At 29.3% G+C, this 23,293-nt stretch overlaps 3 protein-coding genes across 4 annotated transcripts in view; all 3 read left to right on the forward strand.

Annotated features, from left to right (window-relative positions):
* LOC136974087 (unconventional myosin-IXb-like) overlaps nt 1–1,544 on the forward strand; it is a 99,663-nt gene extending 98,119 nt beyond the window's left edge. For both annotated transcript variants that reach the window (XM_067268878.1, XM_067268879.1), the window contains exon 42: nt 71–1,544. In XM_067268878.1, coding sequence (XP_067124979.1) covers nt 71–252 — 182 coding nt within the window. In that variant the 3' untranslated portion in view covers nt 253–1,544. The remainder of the gene's footprint in view (nt 1–70) is intronic.
* Nucleotides 1,545–2,459: 915 nt separating this feature from the next.
* On the forward strand, nt 2,460–4,638 carry LOC136974111 (mucin-21-like). Its single transcript, XM_067268922.1, has 5 exons — nt 2,460–2,677; nt 2,744–2,837; nt 2,897–3,035; nt 3,095–3,266; nt 3,326–4,638. Exons 1-5 carry the CDS (start codon nt 2,563–2,565, stop codon nt 4,636–4,638), a joined length of 1,833 nt encoding a protein of 610 aa, XP_067125023.1. The 5' UTR covers nt 2,460–2,562.
* Nucleotides 4,639–16,485: 11,847 nt separating this feature from the next.
* Nucleotides 16,486–23,293, forward strand: part of Su(Tpl) (Suppressor of Triplolethal) — a 57,519-nt gene continuing 50,711 nt past the window's right edge. Inside the window, exon 1 of the mRNA XM_067268897.1 lies at nt 16,486–16,708. Coding sequence (XP_067124998.1) covers nt 16,577–16,708 — 132 coding nt within the window. The 5' untranslated portion in view covers nt 16,486–16,576. The remainder of the gene's footprint in view (nt 16,709–23,293) is intronic.

The raw sequence follows: 23,293 nt of genomic DNA on the forward strand, positions 1-23,293 counted from the left end.
GTTAGTTTTACTTGAATGTAAGTATAGATGTGCTTTTGATATTTAAAATCAACAAGAATATATCTTACAGCCAAGCTTCAGCCTAATAATTTGAAACATTTAACCAAGAATAGAGTATTTGTACCTAAAAGACGCCTGCCATCAAGATTTGTACATAATTCATCTCAGCAAGATAAAAACAAGATGGATGACAGTGTCGTATCATTTTTTCACCCGCAAGATGTAGATCAAGAAGAGGCCATCAGAGTTTAAACAAAATATATATGTACTACATATATTTTGAAAAGAGAATTCTACTTGAAACTTCTCTAAGAAGTTTTTAAATAGCATAAATTTATTTTGCTCATTATTGTTGTTGTTTTTGTATTTATATAAAATATTCCTTCAAACTATTATAGAAGTATTTGTTATTTTGAATTAAAAATAATAGATTTATATCTTTGATATAATTTGCATTGTGAATTCCTTTATAGGAATGGAAGAGATGCAGAAATCTAGCAGTGCTAGAGAAAATGCAATTATAAAGAATTGAGATCAAATTCTCTTGCATTTTATAAAAGAAAAAATCTCATTCATTCATAAATCCAGTACATTAAGAATTCGTTATGAAGCATAATTGTTACAATATTGTGAAAAGTTTAGCATTTGTGAATATATTGTAAGTAAAGGGATAAAAAATCTTCTAGAATAATGTTAAAAGTCAATTTTCTTCATTATTTTTTTTAAAGTAAGTACTTTTAATGTTAAAACAATAATTCCTCTTGTTGTAATAGTATTTATCTACAAAGAAATCTACTGTAACTGTGTTTGTGATTTGTTTAATGTTTGATATATGTATATTTATACATAAGTGTCGGACAATATTTTCGATCGTTTTAATACTCAGTATATTTCAAAAATCAGCCAAAATATATCATTGTACATTAGACATTTTTTTAAAATACAAAAAAATATTATATATATTGTATACACAAATTCATATGCAAGCATGTTTATATATATAAGCATATGATTTTGTATAAAGGTTATCTGACTTTGTCTTCCACACCATACCATGGGGAAAGTATCTCAAACATGGTTCAGATTTTCTTTCTTTTTTTTAATTATTTATAAAATGTCATTTGTATAAATTATTTAGATGAAATATTTAACAATGGAAGAACCATTGTATCTATAATGTTTGTCCATTTAAAATGTATTATAAGAAGGATATATCGACGTTAATGTTCCAGTTTTCCCAAAATCAGACTAACCGGATCTTCCACTTCTCTATTTTGAGTATTGTACTAATCTGGTATCAGTTGCTGTTTTTTCTGTATAGCTTTGCATTAAATTGGTGTGTACAGCGATCACCACTTCAATATCATTATTGTACGTTTGTATGGAGAAGTTCCACCATCGTTGTATAAATGAAAAATGATTTTTTTTTCTTTTCTTCATCTTAAGAAAGAATTGTGGAAATCTTGTGTATTTGTGAACATTTTGCTAAAAGTAAAAATATATATATTTATAATTTTGCATTAAAATAATTTCAGAGATTTTAATTGTTGAATGGAAATTTTTGTGTTATAATTTTTTTAAATTTACATTTGCATAAAGTTTTTACAATATACAGTTTGGATTTGGTAGAATTTTTAAATATATTAATTTCTAATGTATACATGTTTGCCTACTCTATAATATATATACGTTGATACATAATTTTAATATTTAAATTAAAACATTCACTATGTTTTCACTAAATACAGTATTATGTAACGTTATATACAACATGTGATGTTTCATAGGATCTAATGTTTAATTTTTTCCCGTAGATTTTACATATTTAATCAAACTAATATTTCAGTTGTTAGTCTAGCTCAGTGTTTCCCAACCTTTTTTGTGCTATGCCCCACCTAAGCCTTTCTAAAATTCTTATACCCCCAACATATATGTTGAACTCTTTTGGAAGGTCTCTCGTTGCCGTGTTTGTTGAAGTTTTTTCTTGCACTTAATTGTCACACTGTTTTATTGTAACCACGATAAAACCCAATCCTTTCATCAAAGTCTCTTGCACTTTCCAGTCATTGCCAAACGCGACCTGGAACACCACAACTCGCGTCTGCCCACTTTGAGGTCTGGGCGAAGAATGTTCTTTCTTCTCTTTCACCGGCCTCAGGGCCTCGTTCATCTCTTTGGTGGTTCCCAGAATTGTTAATCCCACCCCAAGGGAAAAGAGTTATAAAGGAAAGTTCTAGAAGGAAAGGGAAACAAAGAAAATTAAAACTAACTTAAATCAATATTTACAATAAATATGGCATACAGCAGCTATACGGTTAACTTAAACTCTGAATGAGTTTCAAATTGCCCCCTTGTGGGGCGTGGGCCCCACGTTGGGAAACACTGGTCTAGCTATAAATTTTTTATTGTAAAATAATTTTATAAACTTCAATCGTTTCAAATATGATTTTAAACGAAACAATGCCATTTTCGTTTATTGTAGTTAATTGTTACGTTAATGTAAACATTTTCGGATTCTTTTAAAGTAGCCAATTGTTAAAAAAATTAACTTAAATTTTAAAAATGAATAGGACATATCAAGAATTCGAACGTTGGCTAAAAGAACCAAGTATTTTAGCTACTTCTCTAAGAAAAATTGAAACACTCACGGGAATCCCTCGAACTATTTTTGCTTTGGGTAACGAAGACATAATTTTAGATTTCAAAAAATCCAAATTTTATAAATTATTCCAATCTTTCCTAGTTTGCTCCATAATGATCGTGCTCTATCTAATTTCCGGTTATACAGCAGAATTACTGACAAACTTTATCACTATAATATATCCCGCTTTTTGCACGTAGGTATGACAATAACACACAAATTCTGTATAAAAATTAGTAAACAAGTCTCTTACAGGATATACTCCATTGAAAATGGAAAATTTTACGATCAGACAAGATTGCTGAAGTACTGGTTGCTTCTAGGAATAGTAACGCTGTTTGAACATTGGAAACAAGGTCTTCTGGAATATGTTACGTATTTTTGGTTGCTTAAGGTAAGTCTGATCGTTATTATCGATTTATCTTTTTGTATTTTATTCATTCTCTTTTCTAGACCATTTTTTTCGTTTGGAGCTTCACCGAATCACCTTTTGTTGGTTCTCACTTATTCTATATATTAATAATACATCCTGTATATGCTATGATTTTTGGAGCAGCGAGTTTATCTCGCCGAAGTTCTGGAGTGGATACTGTGGATTATTTCGAATCTTTTGACGTTACACCAGGTATTAAATAAAACAATTTTTAAAATGATTAGAAGTGGGGACAATTTTTAATTTTCCAGATACTTCGGAGCGATTTTTATCTGTAACTGAAATTGAAGAGATATACACAGAACCTCCAAAAACCGATTTCTGTTCTTATAAATCAAGTGCTGCTGTTGATGCGGTTCCTGAAAGAGTTCAACCAGAAGTCACGCCAGAAACAGGAGATGCCACCTCTATAGAATTAGAACTGGATTTTACAGTTCCGTCTAGAGAAATTACTCTTGCAGAATCGGAAGATTATGCAGTTTCCTCTGGAGAAATGACTCCAACAGAACCCAAATCAATTAATGGTTCTTCTGGAGCAGTAACCTCGACGGAGACTGAAAAACCTACAATTATAAGTCGTACGTCAAGAGACATACATACAAGCGAAGGAGCAACAACTAGGAGTTCATTGGAAGAACTGGCTTCTACTGGATCTAGAATGATTCGATTATCAGATGAAGTAGCTTCTACGGATCTTCAGTCGGAAGCCACGCGTTTGTCGGGAGAGAATATGTTTACAGATTCTCAGGCAAGAATTACACTTTTGTCAGGAGAGAGAACATCCTTAAAATCTCAGACCCACTCTCCACGTCTATCAGAAGTAATTTCTGAAAGATCTCAACAAAGAGTTGGACTTTTATCAGACGAAATTTCCATTGTGAATTCCCAGTCACAGACAGGACTGCAATCAGAAATATTGACACGTAAATTGGGAGGAAGGTCGTCTGTGAATTCCCAAACACAATTTAAGCGTTTTTCAGGAGAAATCGTTCCCGGATCAACTGAATCTCGCCCATCGGGAGAAATTTCAGAAACAGTAACGTTTGAAACACCATCTCCAACAAAACCAGAAAAGGCATCAGAAACCAGAGAGATATCAGAAGGCAATTCGGATGTACAGAGGGATGCTTTAGAATTTGAGGTCACGCCTACCTACGCAACTCCTCCAGGAACCGAGGCCACATTTGAAACACCATCCCCATCAAATCAAGCAGAAGAGGAAGCATTATCAGAAACCAGAGGGATATCAGAAGGAAACTCGGATATACAGGGTGATTCTTTAGAACTTGAGGAGGAGGCATTTCTGGAAGAGGAGGTAATAGAAGAAGAATTTCCCGAAAACTTGTCTAATTGGCAACCTATACAGGAACCAGTCTCTGGAGAAGTCATGGAGGAAATCAACTTGATGCGCATAGTCCAAAGTGACGATACCGATTTTTCTGAACAAAAATACGGGGAAACGGAATATGAACCTGATATCGGCCAGGATATACAATATAATAAAGAGGGAGATAATCAACAGAACGTCGAAGTAATCTTCAAAAATAGCAGACTTGGCACCTAAAGATGATGATGATTCGGATTAATACGCAAACACCTCGAAAAAAGAATCAAAATTTTAAATTTAAAACATCTTTACTCTCAATTTAATAAATCACCCTTATAAATAAATTTATAATGTTTAATTACAGATATTTACGCAAAAATTAACATCTACAATACAACCATAAAAGAAATGGCGGTTGTGTAGTTGAACACTTCGCTTTCAGATGGCGTTAGTTACGCTAAAAGGCCCGAACATACTACGAATTTACTTTTTAAAATGCTGCATTAAAAAAAACAATTTATATATACATTTGAACGTTTTTAGAAATTCAAAAAATAAATAAAATAATAAATTCGTAGCGTAACACGAAGAGAAACACATTAATTTCTTTTTGATTTTATTTATTTTTTTAATCCATTTACACCTAATTTTCTCTCTTCATGTTCGACATACTTTTTCCGGTTTTTCTGTCCCTGATACAAACGTCCTTGAGGGCTACGAATTGCTTAGACAACTTTTCAAACTTGTTTGACTTCTTACTCCAGATAAAGTAATCTCTAGGATTTCTTTTTCTAGATATTTTTTTATTTCCTTGTTTTTTTAGATGATACCGAACATTTACTAGTGTCTAAACTGATTACCACTTTCCAGAGTTTGCAAAAATCTGTTTCCTGCGCAGAAATTCCCTCGTACTTACCGAAATTCCGGTTTTGTTTCGAATTTATCAATTTCTTCCATAATTTTTCATTTTTTAATCCAAAATCGTTGCTAAAAATAATTAACTCTTATCTATTTTTTTCTTTTTTTGCTTATTTCTTTAATTATTTCCGCATTCTCACGATTAGATTTTCAAATTTTTATTTTTGCGTTACGCGATTTTGTAGCGGGTTACGTCGTTTGTACAGTGTGTTGGCGAGTGTAGTTACAAAAATTGCAAATTTTAAATTCTCTGTTTGTAGAATGGGAATCGTCTACGTTACTACGTTACCTTCATTGAGTCAATAGGTAACAGGTGGGAAACACCTGCTTCATTTATTTTTCCTACGCGATTTTTGCATTAACGTGCTAACGACTATCGCTAAATTCCACCGAAATATAAGCTCATATATTGCTAATTAGCAGATAAAACTGTCGAAGCGTTAATACAGATGCAAGAGCGATAATGCATGCCGCCATTTTTTTTTTTTGTTTAATTTTTTGCATGGTTTAGAAGTCTAAAAATAAAAGTGTGGACGTTCCGGCGAGTTTTTAAGCGAATAAATCTCGTTTCCTACTTTTTTTTTCTTAAGTCGTAGACGTAAGTCGAAGCGATAAGATTTAATTTTACGAGCGTTACGAAGCGTCACGTTACTCTAAACGTTCTCACAAGATACATTTTCATCAACGACGTTGGTATCCATTGCCATAATGGCCGACGTCTCGTATGACGAGTCTTTGAATTGTTTTTGCTGTTCGTTAAAGTGATTTTGATAAACAATCGCGACGACGAATCGCCGAATTGTAGCGATATCGCGGCGTTCTTACAAGTGACGTCACGAAATTTGAATGCAGTTTAGCGAAATTAATTGGTGCGACATCATCTCATTCGTTTTGGTTCAAAAATACGATTCTAAAGAGGCTTTATCGCTGTTTTTTGTTTATATAAAACTACAGTTTTAATCTAATCTTTGAAAATTATCGACGTGGCTCTATATAAACCCCGCGTTTTGTTAGTGTAAACACGTATTCGGGGGTCGCTTGTTAGATTTCTGCTCTCGTTTTTCACTCTCGCGTCTCGCGAGCTTTAAGGAACAATTGAAAAAAAAATCGACGAAAACAGAGCGTAATTGTTTAACGATAAGTAAATATCCGTAACTTAAGAGGTTGTAACCTCGCCAGACACGCGATGACCTAGAAAATCACACGCACACACAGGGTGGTTGCGTCACCGTTACGTCACACCATTTTCGTCTCGCATTAATTAGAGAGAAGTATACATTTAAATAAGCGTAATCTCCCTCTTTGATATGCTCGAAATGATTCTAATCGCATTCAACCACCCGAGGCACGGAGAAAATGGAATCTTTGCTCTTTCTTACGCAACAGAACGGTGAAGTAGCGGTGACGTCACCTGCGTCATTTTTGTGGAGGAGTGGCAACACTAAAACGAAGTTTTAAAAATTAAATATCGAGGAAAGAAGGGCGATAACACCATCTGTTCATCTTTGTATTTTTTTTCTCTCTCTCTCTCTTTCTCTCTCTCTCTTTCTTTTGTTATCTAAGATCCGATTTAGAAAGTTCTATTTAAGATGAAAATGCCACGTCGAAACAGTGTAGATTAGCGTAAAGGATAAAAATTATTTTATTTTTATGTAATCTTTTTCCTTTATCAAAAGTGGGGCGTTAGATTAAAGAGACGATTATAAAAATCCATACGTTCCGGAGATAGAAACGTTATTATTTTTAGATCTCAACAATGTCGAGACTGTGAAAATCGTTGGTAAAAGGATAAATTTTTGAATTACAAAGGATTTTTTCCTTCCAAATTAAAGTTTATCAGGCTGAATGCCGTTTTTTTTCTGAATGTAAGAGCGAGTTAGAGTAAATTCTCTAGTATCTGAGCTAAGAATTGAGCCTCAGATAGGTTTCTATCAATTATTTGAGGTCTTCCGAGGACATATTTAAGCAATTAACGCAAAAATTGTTATACACGCGTGCCATTTGTTTAATGATTAATTTTTTTGGTAGAAACAGTTTAGATCGGATGAAGCCGAGGAAGATTGCACAGAAGCGAAACCATTCACGAGGTTTTACCAATTAAAAATATTGCAATATTCCAGAATGAATTGTGTTATACCCGTTACAAAAGTAACGATCTCGTAACACGTGATCCAGTGTAAACAACGCTTCTCAGATTGATGATGATTTTAGTGATTTCGCAGCAATCCGAAGATACAGCAGACAAAATTTCCACATATTAATGCGTTCTAATTTGCATTAAAAAATACGATCATTGTCTATTACTAGATATTATACGAGGAATTGTCTCAAGGATTGTGTAGAAATTGTTTTAATTGTGGCATTCTCCGGAGTTAATAATGCAAAAAGTAGTACAACGAGAAGGACTAGAATTATTATAACAATAATGTGCTTCTTGTGTGTCGTTAACTTAAGTTACGATGCGTCTTATACGTCAGATCTTCATTTTATGACACTTCAAAAAGTGACGTTATAATTGAAGGCCAGGCGCGCGAAAGTTTTCCTTAAATTGGAAATGAAGAATCACTTTTAGTTGTGTTTAACCTCATAAAAAAAAAAAAAAGAAAATTGTAGAAGGTGTATTCATCGAGGAAAATAATCTAGACTATATATATATTGTAATAATGGAAGAGAGCATTGAACTGTATTGGAATCTTCCTTCTGTCTCATCCGGTTATCGCAAAACGTAACCACACCTGTTACTTTTACACGATGCTGTTTATAATTTTAAGAAGAAAGAATATAAAAAATGTGCCATTTATCTACCCAAACTCCACTCTGAAGATAGTTGGACGTAGGCATTTTTGTGACGTGACAGATTGAACACACAAACACACACACACACACACACACTACCTGTAACATCCAACTTTTTAGAGACTAGCAAACAAGTTACCCTTGTCCATCACTCTAGTTATGACCCAGTGGTTGGTACGAAGGGAAAATCCAGGTTGGCCTCTCTCTTTAGTTTTAATGCCTTCGTGACCTCGTACGGTATGCTGAAGGGCGTGGTGAAAAGATATTTATGTCAGGTATTTAACAGGATGAATAGTGTTGAGACAACTGATATAAACGTGTAGTTATATACAATAGAACACATTTGAATCATCCCATCAAGTGTGATGTACTCTTTCCTTAAAGGAGGTTCAGATCTGTGTTTAATCACGTGTAAAAATCAAGAATGCTCTTATAATAAATGATAAAACACACATTCTATTTTTTGGGAATCGTAGAACAGTCGACCCCCTCTTAAAAAACAAAAAAAGGGAAGAATGTTCTAGAAGCTCGTTCGATAAATTAAAATAGCAATTTATGCAAACCTTGACAAAAATTAAACTAGGCTCGAACACAATTGAAGGCTGAACGTTCAGTCATTTGTGGTTTTTTTTTTTTGCCATGCAAGCAAATGAATTCATACGCGACACGTTATCGATTGCATAGCATCTTGTGTTTAATTTATTGATTGAAGTCTATGCTCCCTTTTAAAGATAGAAAAGCATAACAAATACAGCCATTTATGCTCAGTGTTTTGTGTTCATTATCATGGAAACAACCGAAAATTGTTTCCGTCATTTCGAGATCATTTTAAAGTAAGAAAATCGTAAATTTATACTAAAACTAAACAAAAAACCCTCATAACCTATGCATGCAAAAATGAAAAATTCTTAAATTTATACGAAAAAAGGGCAAACTTCTAGATTGGTGTTTGAAAAAGTGGAAAATTTCTGCTTGAGGAAAAAAGTATTGAGCTCCAGAACACCGATAAAGTTTTTTTTTTAAAAAAAAATTAAAGAATGAAGGCTTCTTGAATACGTTTAAAAATTTTTTAAATGTTGCTGGGAGTTGAACACTTTTACCAACACTATTCTAGAAGCGTTTAATACGTGTAATTCTGGGGGGGGAAATTTCTTGTAGAATGACTGTAATTAGACGTTTTGACTCGATGGTGAATGCGTAGAACCATCAATTTTTTTAACTTTATAATTCGATAAGTCGATATATTTAGTCAACAGAAAGAAAGAAAGAAAATCCAGTCAAACAAGGAAATAAAGTGGGGAAAAAAATCACGTCAATAGTAGTTTAATAGTGGAATTCCATTTCTAGTTTGTAACCCTTTTCAACCTTCGATAAGAAAACAATGTCGAAGCTTCTAGCGTCACTAATAACCTTCCCCAGAGAAAATTTGTGCGTTGGGAATCCTAATTTCAAAAATAATAAAACATTTTCCAACGAATTATCGTTAATTAAATCACAATTTATTTAGGAATTACTGCGATACAAAAACAAATCGCGGGTCAAAACATTAATTTCGCATAATCTAAGATTCCACATTCATTCAACTTGAACCACTGGGGCAACTTGCCTTGGGCGCATCTATTAAAGCACAACCTATATAAGATACTAAATTTATAAACTCGATATATAAAATTGCTCCTCGGATATTTTGGTAAAGTAGCCGTAGTGTCTAGTGTGTGTAATGTTATATATATATATACACTTTAATATTATACTCGTGTATATAAGAAAACGCTTAAGACCGGCGTGGGTTATGAAATTTCAACCCCTCCTTTTTTAAATTAAAAACTTAATTTAATTAATGCTATTCTACTCGTGCAAACTGATTTTGTGTAATTCTAATTATGGGCAGTTAGAAGTTGTGTGTTCAAGTAAACAAGATGATCACTTGGACCATGTTGATAAGATAAGGCTCGTTGCAGAGTCGAGGACAAGATATTCTACACCCAAAATTTCAATTATACACAAGACCTTATCTTATTTTGGTAAAGATATCAGAATAGCATGTGTCTGGCGTGGTAATGAAATTTAATCCCCTCTTTTAACCATTTCTAAATTATAAACTTAATATAATGTCATTCTATTCGTGGATTTGTAAGATAAGGCGAGATGTGTTTAGCTGCCTACTGGTTCCTATGTACACGAAATTCGTATTGTTTATTATTCTACGAAGTAGTTACATTAAGGAACCTCAAACAAGAAAACAAGAATACGTCATAGATTCCACGTGATTAAATCTCAGTGAAAAGACTTGCCATGTTGACAAGATAAGGCTCATTACAAAAGGACTCTGGAAATTTCTTTAGGGTAGGGATGGCGATCCTTCTTGAGTCCGCGTGCCATATTGTAAGCATACTTAGCTTTAAAGATGTTAATGCATGCCAATGTCTTAGACTTCGAATAATGATATTTAAAGAAATTAAACGAATACGCTTTAATTCGAATAAATGTAAAAAATCTGATTTAAAAAAAAAGATGATCAGGTGATAAACAGAAAGGATGATTGAAAAAGACAGAAATCATATGATACATTACGTGCCAGATGATTTCTCTTACGTGCCACAGGTTCGCCATCCCTGCTTTAGGGTATTTTTTGTTTTGATAGTCAAAATAAGTACATTTGAAAAAGTTTTTTTACTAAGTGCAACCAATAGGGTCCTTTAAGGCCGGATTTACAATATACAGATTTTAAATATGCTTAGACCCATATTTTACATATGAGGTCTTTCACCAATAGTCCAATCTCCTGTAACAGGTGTCCTTGAAGCCTTAAACTACAATAATGTGTAAGACCCCTTAAAATTAATGAAATCTTTGAGTCATCTCTAGCCTAATCTAATAAACTAAAAATAAAACTAAGCAAATTAGATGTAGCGCTTTAATTAATATGTTCAAGATAGGAGTTTACAGTTGCAAGATATATAATGTTTACTTAGCAATATATTTTAACTACGGATACTGTAAATACTTTAACGTAAATTTGTGTTTATTTTCCCTAAAAACAGTAATAATTTATTAATTAAAATGTATAAACAAACTTTTCATAAAATATTTTTAAATAAAATTGTTTACTGTAACATTGTCCACTAGCTAATATGCTGTATTCTTCCATACACATTACTCGTGTGTTTAATTGTCAATATTGTCCCATAATTGTTAATTTAAAAACTATAAAATGTGTTTTCAATGTACTCAGAGCTTCAGAGGTCGAAATAAGCCTAGGCCCTTTATCATTTTAAGACACCCGATATATTAAAACCATAAAAACCAGCGCGTTATAATTATTAAATAAAACTTGACAAAATAAGTTTTTAATACACAACGAATTGATTAATTTTAATATTTATTTTTGAGACCACGTAAATGTGAGACCCTAAATGCTGGCCCCCCTTTGATAATTAAAACCACATATACAATAATCTGAACAAAGTACTGCTTGGGGCCTCATTATAAGAGATTACAGTCCATTCTTTTAAACTGGCTTAATGGAGGAGAAGTAACGCTATAATTAGGGCCTTGACAAATTAAATTCGGCCTGTATTTAATAGTTTTGTAACTAGTATTTTTATTATTATTTTTTTTTTTATACAGCCTAAAACACTTTAAACAGTTTTAAAGTGTATTAAACTCTAAAAGAATTAAATATTTTTAATCAATTCTGTACAGTATACGGAAAATGATTCCGGAGTGCATTGCCTCTTACAGAACACAATACTACAAAAATAAAAATAAAAACAGCATTTCGTGTAAAGTTTTTTAAATATATATATATAAATATTTTTTAAATTTAATAATTTTAAATCTGTTCTATTTAAACTTCAATATATTTTTTTATATTATTAATCAGATAACCTTACAATTGCTTTCTATACCAGAACAATTATCATTTTTTTATATTAATTATACAATTGTAAAAGTAAATTAATCACGTAAATTTTCGATAATATATATAAATATAATTTATAATTTTTTGTGTTTATAAATTTCGCAATAATAGGGAAACATTTAATGATATTTCATGTGTTTTCGTCGTCCACGGCAATCACTCATCTTCATTGTGCTTAGAAGTAAATCGATTGTTGCGTTATTGTTGCTACTGTTTGAAGATTTTCAATTAGTGTACAATAAAGTATATAACCTCGAGCATACACTAGTGTATTTTTGTGTACGCTTGAGATTATATACTGAACTTAATTGATTGCTCAACATTCTGTAAACAATGCCCTTAACGTATGCACCTTGCTGAATGCTGATACAACTTATTAGGCCAAGATAAATTAGGTCCAGCGAGATCAATTTGATCCGACCCCAACACAGAAAAACCGAAATTTTTGGGCTATTTCTATTATATTTTTTTAAAAATTTAAACGTGTTATAAAGATTACAGTGAAAGGTTACATAGGGTAATTGTCTTCATGGAATTCTTTGGGTGAGGTATCAGTATTTGTGATGAAGGGTCATTTACGAGTCTTGTATGCACCAGAATATTACAAAAGTATGTGTTTTACTTTATTGATTTTCGTAGAAGAATCGTGTGAATAACCCGACCCCACGCCACCTCTCTCAGGTCCCACTGGCATGTGTTTAAAATGTACACAAATATAACTAAATTCGTGATTTCTCGGTGGTTACTTCCGACTACTATTATAAATTGATCAAAAGAAAAGTCACGTGAACGTTACAAAGCGTGATTCCCCTCTTTGTAAGTGGAATCACGTTATACTGTTCGGATAGTCGAGTACGTGACGTATGTCGTGTTTAATTTTCGGTGTGAAATTCCACGTTTGTACATTAATCCAATAATGCTGATGTCATCGGATTAGTCAAATGATTTTTTTTATGTTTCACAATATTGGATTTTTTTTTAAAAAACTTTCATTATTGTGGGTGGACTTTACTGTAGAAGACACCTTCTGACATCCTGCTTTCTTTTATGCTAATTGAGCTTGATATCAAGTTTATATAACACAATTACATATTCCAAAATGTGATTAAAATCTGGTTGTTTCGTCCGAATTCGTGTTTTTACGTTCTTATCTAAAACTTTTTAGACATAAATAATGTGTTACAAGAACGTCGGTGCCATTTTTATGAACGTTATTCTCTAAATAAGTAGAACTTGAAGAAATATGTGAACGATGATGCGTTCGATTAGCAAGAGTAACTGGGTACTAAATGAGAGAAAAAGAATCTTTCAAACTCACTAATGACCTTATTTACCCGCTAAAACTAACCAAAGTGTTAAAGTAAGCCTCATATGAATCATATTTAGAAAATGAATCCACATTAATGTTTTTTACGCGGTTATGCTGATTCATGACCTTAGATCTGCGTGTTTTGTGTGACGTACTGTACAGTACAGTACGTTGTGCACTCAAAATCCACGTGACGTTCAAACACGCTTACAAAAAGTTTTTATTCTAAATTTGCCTTTTACATTCTGCCAATTCATTATAAACCTGTATGATTTGTAAATATATGAGCTGAAATTGACATGTTTAGACAAGTCTTTACTTGTATGTTTGTAGTGTCTCCTATACAGAACTATATATATATATATATATATATGTTCCTACTGAGTGTAGGTCAACTTTATATAAAGTCAGAAATTTATATACATTTATATTGCAACAGATACTACTCGATAATTTAATAATTTTCATACTTTTATGGCATCAGTGATTTTGAGGACAATTGCTTTTAGTGTACAACGAAAGAGCGTAACCATTTAACCACATTGTTTCTGCTTAACTTACATGTTCTAAATCAGAATTAAGAAATAAGCGATTGTTTCAAACACTGCAACAAACAGTAAAGGAAGCTGATTGTTTTATAATTAAATCCACTCTGTGTGTGTATGTATGTGTGTGTGCGTGGTGTGTTCTTATTATTTACTATGGCGACGATTTCACTTAGGTTTTATCTTACTAAACTGGTTCTTGAACGTTAAAGTATTGTTAATACGGATTATAAAGGATACAAAGATGATTTTTATCATTGTTATTATTGATTTATTGTCCTAAATACTTTTTCGCGTGTTTTTTTATTTCGCAAGTTTAGCCTTGTTTCTCTTATTTATAGTTTATTTTATATATATAAATGCAGGAATAATGGAGAGGAAGAATTTATAAAAAAAAAACATGTTTTTCTTTTGTTTGCTTGTGAAATGAATAAAATTGTTCTAAATAAATACTTTTTACTCATTTGTGTTCAGTTTATAGTTCAATAGAGTTTTGTTTGAATAAGTAAGCTCACAATTTCTAAATTTTATGTATAATAAACGTGTTTTATAACTAAACCTTTTGTTTCTAATGTTAAAAAAATGGTAAAAGATATATTTTAATTATGTTTAATATTCTAAATTTAATATAAAGAATACATATATTTATCACAAAGAGCATTTTTATTATCTTATCTTGCTAAAAAAAAAAAAAAGTCTTTTATAAGGTGAAATAATATATAACTGCTTTAAAATATATTAAAAAAATATTTTTATAAATTATTTTTCTTTATATCATAGTTATAAACATAAGAGATGCTTACAATTTCACTTTAATGTGTAGGAGGTTGAAGTAACAGTAAGATTTTTAATAAGATAAAAGCTAGAAAACATTATCAAATTTCAAAATTATAAACAAAATTTATGTTTTTTTTTCTTTAAAAATTATAATTATTTTATAAAATTGTTTTAAAATAACATTAAAATTTTAAAAATTATCAATTTCAATTAAAGATTTTGCTACTGTTTGTTAATTTATTTAATCAGTTTTTTAAAAAATTGTTTACCTCTTACTCATAGAAAACAGTTCATTAGTTTTTAACAATGTTTATTAGTTCATTAGTTTTTAACAATGAACTGTTTACTATGTGTTTAACAATAATTAGAAGAGTGAATCTTGTTACATACTATTAAGAATTATAATTGATGTGTCATAGTCTCAATACTCTATAAATTTTATAGGTTATATCATTTATATCTTACAGAAATTTATAGATAAGTTAGATCTCTGATAGATAATTTAACTGATATTTATGAAGCACTTCCCATGCTTTAACTATATTAAAATAAGTGAAATGATATAAGATATATACGTAAGAATGTTAACATGGAACTTACATTAAGTGCATTTTCATTAGCTTATCTTATGTAAAATATGATTTGTATTGGGCGAAATAATATAAAATCTGTCTTAAAATAGTAATAAAAATTGAGATAATTAAACATTTTCATTAATTTTTATGTAAAATTTAAAATTTTAACCGGATTTAGTGCCATATTTACATAGATACTACCATAAATGAAATTATTTGATAAGATATCCTACATTTTACAGTTAAATGATATACATAAAGGGGTATTTGCATTTCATAGAAACATGATATGAATTTAAGTTTATATAAATGTCTTTTTCTTAAGGAAAGTGAACTAAATAATGATTAATACAGATCAAGATATAGGAAAACATGGTTTTATCATCAATCAAGGATAATGATGTTTTAAAGATGATTATTAATTTTATATTCAGGTGTTGTTTGTATACCATTTTTGTGCTGAGTTTAAATATATTTTTTTGGTATTTTTCTGTGTATTTTTATAGAGTATCCTTACAATTATATGGCCTATGACATACAGGTATATATGTGATGACTACATTTGATGACTACATAATTGTTTTTATCTCTGTAAAATTTAAAAACATCTATTTTTGTGCTTTTAAAATGGTATTTATATAATATTTCTCTAATTTTCTTATACATTTTTAAGTTTTTATGATTAAATTGTTTAAAAATATGTATTCAGAAAATTATCGTGCTGTATCTGTTTTAAACAATATAAATTAAAGTAAATATTGTTTAACCGGTGTTGTTTTTCATAAATAAATAAAGTAATAAAAAATTATATAAACTAAAATATAATTATTTCAAAATTTAGATAAAATTATTTATTTACATAATAAATTAACCACTCCTACTTTCATACATCACACATACGTCACCGAATACTTTATAACGTCATTATCGTTAAATACAACGTTTCTGTATAAAATAACGTTAAATTATTATCTCGATAACAAAATTAATGAAGAAATTAATGATATTATCGACTAATTATAATTATTTAAATTAATTGTTGCGCTGTAATGAATAACCCTAACCGGAACTTCCCGTAAGATGCGGACGTTGTGTGAAAGAAGCCGAAAAGATATTGTAAAAAGCTACAAACTTTCATTTGTAATATAATTCGAGCTACGATAATATGAAAAAAAAATGCCTGGAAGCGATTTAATTCTAGGAAAGCATTTCTTGACAAGTTTCGTGATGGGGAGGAGCTTTCCTGTGACGTCACACTCAGCTGGTGAGACGACGTCCGGTTTGCCTCGCAATGCTAGCCGGGTAATAAAGTAGATACAGGAGATCTAAAATGGCGGCACTGGTGGAAGGACAACAATATGGTCTTTCTTCGCAGGGGAATTTTTCAAATAATAAGACATTAATATTTGTTAAATTAACGGATTCTGCCATAAGAGCCATAGAAGATTGCATAAAATATCAAGTGAGTATTATATATAAGTAATATTAAGAGTTATTTAGTGTAGTAAGTTAGTTGAATGAGTACGTATCTTAGACACCTTGTCAATTCACAGGTTACAGGTTTTCCATTCTAATTTTCGTTTTCACATGTTTTACAATTAATTTAACGAGTCGATACGGTCATGTGTGTTAGGTACAGAACACGAGTGAAATTGACTAATTTCTACAATCGGTATTGTTAATGGGGAGAAAAAAAATAAGAAGAAATTCCCTTCAAAGTGTCAGAACACGGAGATTATAAATCTCTATTTTATTGTACATTAAACACAGCAAATTAATGAAGATTTTTAAAGGTTTAATAACTTGGACTCGAACTGATTAAGAAATTTTTAGCATTTCCTGGAAAATTCCAATGCTTAAATCACTTTTAACGCATCGTTTAGTGTACTTTTCAATCTTTTCCAGGCAAATTACTAGAAAAATAAAGAATTCGATCGAGAATTTCTAGTTTAAAATTTCCTAATTTGAGTAGAACCAAATACTAACTTCACAACTTGTATGTTTAACTTCATGTTATATAAAACCTCTATCATTTTTCCCATATCAGCTGTTATTTAGATGTTTCTTCTTTTGAGTAGGAAGAATTCAAAATCGTTAAAATTTTTTGTTTGGTGTAGGTTTTTAGCATTTATCAGCTCGAAAAGCCTGGAGGTATTTTTGTAGACATATGGATGTGCAGATAAGCTTGTATCTTAGATTCGAGTTAACGGGACAATTTCTGGAGAGAATTTTTAGTTTAATTAGATATAATCCGATAAATGAAATTTGAAAAATAAATTTTCATGTAACAACTAATTTTATTTATTTTTTTAAAATGTATACTTATCATATATACAGTTACAATCAAATAAACACGATTGTACATGCTAGAAAGAACAATTTTTATTGAATTTTGTAAAGTTATACTTGTTTATAAATTTCTGATTTTTGCTTCAGATTAAAAAAAAAAAAAAAAAACATATTTGAAATTATAACTCTGATTATTATTTTGGATTTGTTTCTATTATTAGAAACCTGTATGGAAATAATATAACTGCATACATATATTTTATATTAAAAAAAATCTTCAAAAAGATCTACTTTGCAGAAAGTTATACTATATATTGTGAAATATAAAAATAGTTTTACTAGAAAATTTATAGGAAATATTTCCTAGATGTGAATTAAGATCGAGGATGTTTTGAAGTTTAAACTAATATTTCTAGATATAAACTGCTTGATACATTTATAGCCATTCTTTGCTTGCCATTTTTAACGATTTTCTTTCGACTAGAACTTAACTATTAACCACACTATGTATTATTTATAATAATTTATTTAATTCATAAATTAAACTTTAACAGCCATTAATTATTATGAAACAAGTTATGCATCATAAATAATAATATAACCAAACTGTATTTGCAGTTGTTCAAATGGCAAATTTTTTTTTTTATAGATTTAGCAATTGCCTAATATGCTGATTTAATCTGTAATCATCATTGATTTGCGTTTTTTCTCCTCTAATTTTTATCAATGTTGTTTTAGGGCTATTTTTTGAAATATTAAGATACAGAAGTTATATAATGTAGAGACTAACACTTAATTATAATAATTAAACATAAGGATATTTTTGTTGTTTTGTAATAATTAAACCAAAATATATACTAAAACATATGTTTGGTGTCTAGTATCAGAATTTCTTTCATTAGAAAAATAGAGATAAGTCCTTATATAAGCACATTTAATACAAAAACAATTTGTAAGTCCTAAAATAAGGACTTGTAAATGTATTTTTATTCTAAACTAGTTTTTTTTTTTGGATTTTTAATTAGGTATTTTTTTCCTGTGAATTTTATAGTGTTTGAATTCTTTGACTGTTAGATCTTGACAATGTTTCTTTTTTAAAACAGCTGGTGGTAGTTTTTCCTTTTTTGCTCTAGGATATTGTAATTTTAGTAAATTTTTAAATATTAAATGCTTTATGATAACTTGCATGGCAATAGAAACAAAGTTCCTATTCAGATCATGATATCTAGTGTAGGTCTGATCCTGTACTCTGAGACTGTAAAGATGATATTAAAGAAAAACATTTGGCAGTTAAATGTACAGTACTTGACATGAAAAATGACTTTGATAATACTAATATTTAAAACTGTTATGCATCACTTTTATAAAATCTGTGATCTAGATTTTAACATTATTTTTGTTTCATGTGCCTAGTTTTTTGGTGAAATTATATATTCCAATTATATCTTTTAAGTTAGATTGCAAAGTAGTTTTCCAAATTTTAAAAATTTGGTCTGATTCATTAGTTTAAAATAGACAGACAGCAAAGAAAATAACTCTACTTGTTATTTCTGTATAATTTAAATTCATTCACGAGTTAAAAAGTCTCTTAAAGTAATTTCTCTGATATGTTAACTATTTTTATTATTATTATTAGTACTTTATTTCAACTAGAAAAATTTCATAGATAAAAATTTTGATTCATACTTGATGTGAAATCCTTAAATGAATCTTATACTTGTAGTTATGTAATATCAATCATTAGTAATTTGACTTAGTTATGTTATGCACAAGCAATTTTAATAGATCAGATTAAGTAATCATATAAGAGAGAATTAAACTTCAAATTATTTCAGGAAAACTTATAACAGAGATGTAGGCCTATTGTATTTAACACTGTTGCTTCTACATAATATCAAAGTTCAAGTTTATAGTGCTGAATTTTTTACTGTACATATTTATAAAATGTAGAGAAAAGTGCAACTCCTATATCCATCTCATAAATATATACTGTGTGAACTTTTATGTAGTAATTCATTTAAAGTAATGTATTGTTCTAGATATAGATAAAAATATTAAAAGAATAAAAATTTATCTTTTAAATATACTTTATGTAATTCTGCTTAGACTTTGTCCTTTGGATTTAGTATTTCTAATTAAAAATTAGATTATTGCATTTATTCATGCGATGAAATATTTTAATGGTTCGATCATCGCCGTAACACTTACTGAAGTAATGCAACTCGCAATTCAACATATCTGATAGACTGTAATTCTTAATATTTAAATTATTTTTATTTCTGAAATTTTAAACTTACACATTACACTGGAGACAAAAAAATTGTTTACTTTGTTAATTGACATTGCATTATTAAACATTCATTTATTTATTTTAAATATAAATAATGGTAACTAATTATAAATTGTTTTTATATTTCAATGTAAAACAAAATTTAGATACATACAATGTATGGGATGTTTTGTCATTCTAACCAATATTAGCATAAATAGGCTTGCCATATGTCTGAGATTAGCAGGACAGAATAGGATTTGTATGGCTTTCCAGGGTCTGTAATGTCTGGGATTCCAAAATTATCATCAATAAAGTACTTTGTGGCTTGATTATGTGCTTTTGGTATTTTGACACACCATTTGAACAGCCTAAAGAGGGGATGCATTCAGGGAACAATGAAAAGTATTTGAATTTCTTAGATTTATATTTTGTATAACTGTCATGATGTTAAATCCAGTATGTTCATATTTATTGTATTTGGAGGAAACTGTGCCTGAAATTTAGCTTCTCTTAAAAAAGGTTGACAATTGCAAACAGTAAATGAATATTCAACTCAATAGCTAGGATTTTCTCATTAGGTTTACAGCATATCTAAATACAAACCATGTACAGTTGAATGTCAAATAATGGCCACTTCTAAACAGTACCCATTTCTTTCTGGAACTGTTTTATCATTTGGATAAAAATGCATACTAGTAAGCTCCAAACAACAGTCAATTTTTATGTTTCTATCAGTAGTTGCTGTACAGAGGTTTGACTATGTAAATATTATAGTAACTATAACATACCAGTATATATAAAATTTAAGAAAATTGTTGCAAACTTTTGCATATGTTCTTTAATGTGTAGCTTAGGAAATCTATATGAATTACACTAATTAATCAAAATATGTTTAAATATATATATAGAAGTATGGGTTTTAAGAATGTTTATTTGTTACACACACTTATAGATTTAGCTAGGCCCATAGTGTGAGCCAGATAGTGGAATCATGCAATCTCAGTTCATGAAAATTTGAGGATCTGCTCTATACTTGAGTCCAGGTTCCCAAAATTGCAATTTGACACACAGTGACTATTGAGTATAGCTATGATTTTTGGTTGAAAATAGTTTTATTACTCTGCTCTTGCAAATATAGTTTCATAAAAATTAGTAGCTATCTCCCATTGAATTGTCATTGACATAGAAATAAAACTATCCATCATAAAGCATTTTCTATGTCATATTGAAACACTTCCTATACTCTATATAACATAATTTTCCTATGTTGTATGAGCATCTACTATGTTCCTCTGAGTCATATAAATATTTATTAAGTTCAGAATTATTACATATATGCCTTTGAAATCCATAAAATGTAACTGAAATATTGAATTCAATTAAGTTACAAAATTATATTAAAAATCTCTTATTTTAAATAATTAAGATATGAAGTTTAGAAGGAAGCTGTTCAGATAGTAATCCATTAAGATTCAAAAACAAAATTTTGAAAATGTATAATTTAATTAAGTTTATATTAATTTCAACACACACGGATTTACTTTAGTTTTAATGTGTCTTGCAAAACCTTTTTTGATAAAAATGTATGCGAAATTTAGTGTCAGATAACATTATCATAAATTAAAAATAAAAATTATATAAACATAAGTTATATGATTTTAAAATTAGGTGAATTATTTTATACAAATTTAATATGGTCTTTAACTAACTTTGTGAAACTTATTATAGCTTGCTCATATATGTTTCGGTATGAAATGGCTAATTTTTTTATGGTCAGTGAATGTTTAGCAATATTTACTAAACATATTTATAAATTGTTTAGTTCAGTTTGAGTTAAATTAAATTAAAGTTATTTATAGCTAAATATTAATATATTCTAAAAGAGCAGTTCTTAATATTTAGTAAATGTTATGATGTATTCAAAGCTTTAATAGAGAGTAAACTTGATATCTTATGATTTCATATGGATCTTTGATATCAAATATCTAAATTTATAATTATTTAAGCCATTAGTTTAGTTATTTTTAATGTTGATCTATTGTATTTTACATTAAAAATATACATTTTTTTTTTAATATATTGAAGTGTAATTTTTTATATTTTTTATTTATTTTGCATTTTCAGTATTTGCTTATTCACTTTTTATGAGTATGTACTGTACTTCATGTGGTTCTGTTTATAATAAATAAAAATAAAAATGTAAGTTATGCGATAGAAATTTGTTTTTCTGTAATTTGTGTATTTTGACATATTTTTGAAAATCCAAATAAAGCAATTTTCGAACTGTGGTATTCATACCTTTAGGGGAAATTTGATAGATTTAGTAATGACAGGCAATATATTTTCTGTGCTTGATGCCATGAGGCAAGGATTATTGTGTAAACTTAATGGCTAAATTGTAATCTGTTTTGATTTTTACAGTAAAAGGGGCAAGTATGTCACTAATGTAAAAATTTCATTAATGGTTTATAATGACTTAAAACTGATGTCAATAACTGATAACTTACAAGCTAAAGAAACTTTTAAAGATTTACAATAATTTATTGTTAAAGTTTTATACTTTTGTCTTCCTTTTCTTTTTTTTCAAAGTAAAAGTAGTTATTCCACATAACATCAGATTCTGTTGTAGATAAGTGTCAGACAAAGTATTAATCCCATTTAATTATTGTCAAGCTTCGTTCTCTGTGGCTAAAATATTGAGTTGCACATATTTAAAAACTGAAGTACACTTACAACAAAAAGAATGTGTGTAAATATTCTCAGATGTTTAATCCCTTATCGGCTATTGTAAAAGCATTGTAATCTTTACCATATGTCTACTTTCGTGGAGTTAATAGAAAACTTTAAGTATTAAATAAATAAATTTTCTCACTAGCATTGTAATAATGCTAGTGAGAAAATTAATTTATGTTGTTATGTTATGTTAATTTATTATGTTTATTAATTAATAAACAGATCTTGAACTACTGATTTATTTGTTAAATTTGATTTTTTTTTAAAAAATATACTCAAATATTTACCATTAAGTCATATCATACTGATCTAGTACAGATTGGTGGTACCGACTGATATATAGCACTTGCAGACATTTAGTACAGATCTACTTAATGGTTTGTGTGATATGATAAGTATAAATATTTTAGGGTAAACACTGTTAAAATTTTTAAAAAGTGAACAAACTATTGGGAGAGGAATTTCACTATATTTTGTAATTAGTTGCTCCACATTACATATATATTACAAAGAAATTTTCTAAAATATTGTTTTTGTTTGTTTAAAACAATGTTTCAATAGAAATTTTACAGTAAATGCATTAAAATAATTTATAAATTTAATATTTTATTATTAGATCAATAATTTGTTTGTTATACACACAGATTATTTATGAAAGTTGTTTAAGATTAAAATATAAAGAGTAATAGATAATTTAGTTACAAAAGAAAATATTTATTCTTTCAAAATAACCATTATTTTTAATCTATATTT

The sequence above is a fragment of the Centruroides vittatus genome, unplaced genomic scaffold, assembly GCF_030686945.1.
Source record: "Centruroides vittatus isolate TY-2023 unplaced genomic scaffold, ASM3068694v2 contig_341, whole genome shotgun sequence".
NCBI classification, from domain to species: Eukaryota; Metazoa; Arthropoda; class Arachnida; order Scorpiones; family Buthidae; genus Centruroides; species Centruroides vittatus.

What these genes read in the sequence shown, in the direction of transcription:
- LOC136974111 (XM_067268922.1), top strand. Translation starts at nt 2,563, where the DNA reads ATGAATAGGACATATCAAGAATTCGAACGTTGGCTAAAAGAACCAAGT. An exon ending in CGTATTTTTGGTTGCTTAAG is followed by an intron (nt 3,036 to 3,094) that starts GTAAGTCTGATC and finishes TCTCTTTTCTAG; the next exon opens with ACCATTTTTTTCGTTTGGAG. An exon ending in ATCTTTTGACGTTACACCAG is followed by an intron (nt 3,267 to 3,325) that starts GTATTAAATAAA and finishes TTAATTTTCCAG; the next exon opens with ATACTTCGGAGCGATTTTTA.